Genomic DNA, 5,192 nt, shown 5'->3' on the forward strand with positions numbered 1-5,192 from the left:
CGTAAGTTTTGCAAAGGTGCTCAAGTGTGTGCCTTTCATACAATTCCTCAACAGTTCCGCGTCTTGTCGGATTGTCGGTAATTCACGGCAGAGCCTGGAAACATCCGGTCTACCTTTCGAAAGTTCTCGCAATACCGCCATGTCAGGGAAGCGGCGAAGATGAGGACCTCACACTGGTGGGGCCAGGGCAGGTAGGCATGCGTGGAATGGTGTTAACACCCTACTGGTAGGACATGTGTTGCCAAGCACGAGATGCAGCGACCCACTGTGTACAGTCGGTAATCGATAATCTCGTTGCGGCGCCGATGGGGCCTTCTCATATACAGAACGGAAGAGTATTTTCGCGAATCCAGACTATTCGGGCTTGAAGGATCACGGAACGATTCATTTTGTGTGTTCAACAGGGAATGAATAATTATGGTTGAAATCGGAATCCTCGTGCTGGTTTTGGTCAACTGATTCGGCACAATTGTACGAAAACGAGAATGAAGCTTAGTGGGGCATTGTTGAAAGTTTTACATAGTTTTAAAGTGTGAGTAATTCTTCATTCCTTCAGTTTGGTTACGATAGTCTCATGAATTGTTAGCGTAATCTTCATCAATTTTCGGTATGGTAGGTGTGCACAAATAAACATTAAATTTTACAGATGTTTTTTAGGGGTTTTTTTTTTGTTGGATACACGAAGGCCTGCACAAAATGGGCGAAATACCATTACTGATTTAGGAAACGAGATTGATTGTGTGATTTTTTTTTTGGAGGAGGTACTGAACACATACAAAATAAGTCATCGTATTACCGAAACAGCGGTGTCGGTATCCTGGAGTCGGAATTCAGCAAAAACATTTCTCTTTCCAGTTCAGTCTTTTCAAAGGTAAGGATAAGCGTGACAAACAGGGAAGGTGCTTTACATGTGCTAGTTGTGACGAGTTTAATGTTATCGTGTTGAATGGTAAGACGTATGAATAGTGAAGAATTTTTGGTGGGGACATTCGATCCTGAATGGTTCAAGTGCCAAAAAACCAATAACGTGGGTCCACAGTAACTTCAAACAACCAGAAGTGGTAGTTTTGTACAACAAATGTCGCAAATTAGCTCTAAAAAAGTCTGTTCTCTAAATCCTATCTAAAATATCATGCCTTTCGGTGATGGACTCTTGGGCAAAAGAGTGGTCCTCTCTTTCTTAAATTAATAACAGATTCAAAAAAAGAATCTTGCACTCCTTCAATTGATATGCTTGATACAGTTCACAAAAATAAGATTGTTCATGGATTAAAGTTAGTATTGGAACGAACTATATTGCAATAGAAATAACTTTACAGATAGAGATTTTGGAGTAGCTTCATAGTGAGAAATTAAAACAAGTATCTATTGAACAGACATGTCATGTAATTGTTTTAAAATAAGTTAATTTAGATACAATTGTTATTGTCATTAATCAAATTTACTAGATACCATTCAAAAAGCAAGTATAAATGGCAGTAATGCTTAACCATTAAAGTACAAGTTAAGCTTAGGACATATGGTCTTTATACTTCTTGCTCTTTGTATATTAATATATATTCTTACAAACAAACATTTATAGTTATATGGTTGCTTCAAACTAACTACAAATAATAATTTAACATTTGCACAATTTGAATATTTTTAATTCTAAGATAAGACATGGATGTGGATCTAAAAAATGTTATACTACAAAACATGTAAATAAATAAATAAATAAAAAAAAAACCAAGATTGTTGTGGAAAATTTTATAATTAAGATTTTAATAAAACAACAACATATGTATATATAACTTATTTATGTACTAACATAATTTTTTTTCTTTAAAATTATTCACAATTACAAAATATTGCTTCACTTGTAGCAATGTTGCAAAGATTACTAGTGAAATATTTATTTTATGCTTTTTAAGTGTTCATTGTTATCTTCCATTGCCAATTTAATTACACTAGTAAGGTTGTTTCTTAAACTTAAAATTGGAATATATATCTATTTGATGGGATTTTTTTTTTTTTTTTAGTCATATCTTTTATTAAAAATATAATATTTTCTATAATTTATGTTGACTTCAAAATATAGATTTCTAATTAATTTTGTTACCGAAGTGATTACATTAACTACACACCATAAAACCAAAATAAACTTCTTAGAAATAGCCTACACAAAGGATTTCACCAAATATCAATTTGGTGGAGCGTGGACATCGAGTCCTATAACATGCACAAAATGAGGTAATATTTCCTTCATTGGACGTCCCCACCACAATGCATTTGGACTAAGAAGACATTTGCCAAACCCTAACCCAACTGTAAAACTAAAACGATAGCAGCTATTTTGTGTTATGAAAAGCTACTTTCCATCTGTGATTTGTACCTCTGCAAATTTGATCAGAAACGCAACAAACGAGAGATGGATCCCGAAAACCCCAACTCACATGGTGCGGCCAACGCAAGCGTCTGCTCAACACCAAAACTCCGAGGCATTTCCAGTGTCTTTGCAAAACTCGGAGCTTGGGGCCTACCGATCCCATCGGCTTTACATAATTCAGATTGACCAAGTCTGACGCATTTTTCAAACCATACTTCGTCACCATATCTGACATTAGAGCACGGGCCTTTACTATCTGAGCTTTGATTTGGGGATCACATCTTGTAACTCATGCCGTCACTGCCATGAACAAATTGTGCAGGCACTCTATCAGAGAAGCGTGTCTTTGACTGCGAGTTTATCAATTTTCTAGTTGTGGAGGGATCAGCTGTGGTTGCTTTAAAAATTCTCAAGTACAGAGAGGTGCTTCCAGTTCAATTTCGTGAACTGCGAATCGTAGTGAATTTCGCATATATGGTGGAAGGGAGAGACTACTTGAAGTGGCGCTCCATAGGTGTAGAGTTAGACAACGGCCCCGCCGAAGATCGAGCATACATCCTCAGTTGCAAGGATTGGAAGGATTCGAGTGATAGAGAGTGCGGTGTCAGAATTTGAGTGAGGAAGTGCAGCGAAGAGAGGGGAGACTGCAAAAGCGTGAGCGAGGTTGTATCAGCCAAGTCGTCTGAGAATGACGGCAGAGATACTTTCACAGCACTGGGAAGCGCAAGGTTTGGGATGGGGCTGCGACACGCAGCGCATTGAGGAGGAGAGGGTGTTGGACAACTTTCATCAATGTGGAGTTCCAGAGGTCGAGCTCCAGCAGCAGATCTTCTTTCCGGAGTCATACTTCTACTTTCCCAACGCGCTCTGTTCAAACGTGCCATTCCAGTTGGACACGAACAGCTTTCCTTGCTCACCAAGCCAATTTAGTGATGGAACTCGCAGCCCACCCTCCTCGAGTCAACGAAGTGATGGAGCTCGTAGCAGTGGCGCCGTGCTATCTGAACAGACCGACGAAGCTTGCAGTGTGGCATCCCTAGGCAGCAGTAAAGGGATCGACCAATGGGCCACAACTTTGAAGAGGACGTTGGGGGAGAACTTTACGGAAGAGGTGCGCCCGAAGATGGTTCCATACATCGATGTAGACGACTTCCTTTGTTTCGATAACGTGCAAGATCAGCCGGCAAGCCCGCCGAGTACAGAGGCGTCAAGCCTTTGTGAGGACTTTGACAAGGCCATGCACTCTGGTACCGAGAGGCGTCCAAACTCTTGCACAATCAAGCGCCCACCACCGCCCCTTTCCATTCCTTCCACGTCACAACCCACCAGTTCATTGTTTAGAGATATTGCAAACAAGCCCGTAAGTCCCTGGCGCTCCAAGCGTATTCAATGCCAAATTCCAGAAGTGCTTTGCACAGATTTTTCACAAGCAGAGGGATTCCCCTCCCTGGATCAAAACGACCTCGAAGATTTGTTCAGCTTCTCACTCCTCAAGGAGACCGGACAAAACACCATAGCGTGTCCGATTCCGCGAGAACTTGCGTCTGCCTGTGTCAAAGTAGAGCAGGACTGTCAACCTCGACCCACAACCACCCCACAGAAGCTTGCCAAACAACCACAGCCCCACTACAGGGGAGTAAGACAGCGGCCTTGGGGGAAATTCGCAGCCGAAATTCGAGATTCAGCCAAGAACGGTGCACGGGTATGGCTTGGAACCTTTGATACTGCAGAGCAAGCAGCATTGGCTTACGATCGAGCAGCTCTTAATATGCGAGGCTCACGCGCTCTCTTAAACTTCCCACTCAAAGCCACCACCGCTCTGTCCAACCCTGAATCACTGCCTCGCCCTCCGCTGTCGTCCTCATCTTGCCGACAAGCGGCGAAGAATTCTCAAAAGCAAAGATGTATCCACAGTCTTACGAAGATTGCGATCGCATCGAGCAACAAGAGGCCTAGCGCTGTGGCCTCCGCAGAAAGCTATGAGCTTAAGCGGCCGCGTGTGAAGGATGAGCTGCTGGTCTAAGGAAGGATCATGGCTCTCCTGTTGCAATTTTTGTGCAGAATACTGTAGAGTTCTTCACGAAAAGCTCTTGGTTCATGGAGAGTGGTGTTTCGGTACATAGAGCGGGGACGATCATTATCCCCTTTCAACTCTCACAAAGCTTCGTAGAGGAACCGCTGGTTTAGGCATCATCAATGTATCGATAGATTACAACGCCATTGGAGTGTGTACAACAGCTGAGAATGCTACAACATGGAATTTTCGGGGCGTCTGCTCCTTCTCGCACATCATTTATTACCTTGAAACCTCCATTGATTAATCTTCACTCGTGAATTGTGATCGGGATTCACTCATTGCACTACACACTCACTGCTCGTGTTCTCGAATGTGTCCTTCTTGGATGAATCTCGCTTCTTCCCGACATGGTCCGAACAAGAATGACGGCATCGTCATTGTAACCCAAAAGGTTCCAGAAGATCGACTTCATCGGCGCGAACGAGCTCACGAATTCTTGCCTAAATCATCTCTCGCGCCAACGAAAGGAAGCTAGAATCAGGTATTTGCAAGACTTGCTCGGCGGTTGTCCGGTGCGAGAGCAATTGCCAGAGCTTCCCACGATCTGTTGAAGCTTCTATGAGATAGGAGCCCCGATGATTATTAGCTTCTGGTCGAGAAAAACGAGTGATTAGTTGCTAGTAATTAGTAGCTAGAAGATGCAAACTACCAGCCAAAGTATTCAATATCGGTACCATGAAAGGAATACCCAGAATTGGATTCTCTAGCGAAGTTACACAACCAGCAATTTTTTTCAGATAAAGGTGC

The 5,192-nt window shown here is 42.4% G+C and overlaps 1 protein-coding gene across 1 annotated transcript; it reads left to right on the forward strand.

Annotated features, from left to right (window-relative positions):
• The first annotated feature begins 2,398 nt into the window (after positions 1–2,398).
• Positions 2,399–4,655, forward strand: LOC112284379 (uncharacterized). The gene has a single exon (XM_024524127.3). It carries the CDS (start codon positions 3,057–3,059, stop codon positions 4,389–4,391), a length of 1,335 nt encoding a protein of 444 aa, XP_024379895.1. The 5' UTR covers positions 2,399–3,056; the 3' UTR covers positions 4,392–4,655.
• Positions 4,656–5,192: the final 537 nt, after the last annotated feature.

Source organism: Physcomitrium patens, chromosome 7, assembly GCF_059467195.1.
Source record: "Physcomitrium patens ecotype Gransden chromosome 7, ASM5946719v1, whole genome shotgun sequence".
NCBI classification, from domain to species: Eukaryota; Viridiplantae; Streptophyta; class Bryopsida; order Funariales; family Funariaceae; genus Physcomitrium; species Physcomitrium patens.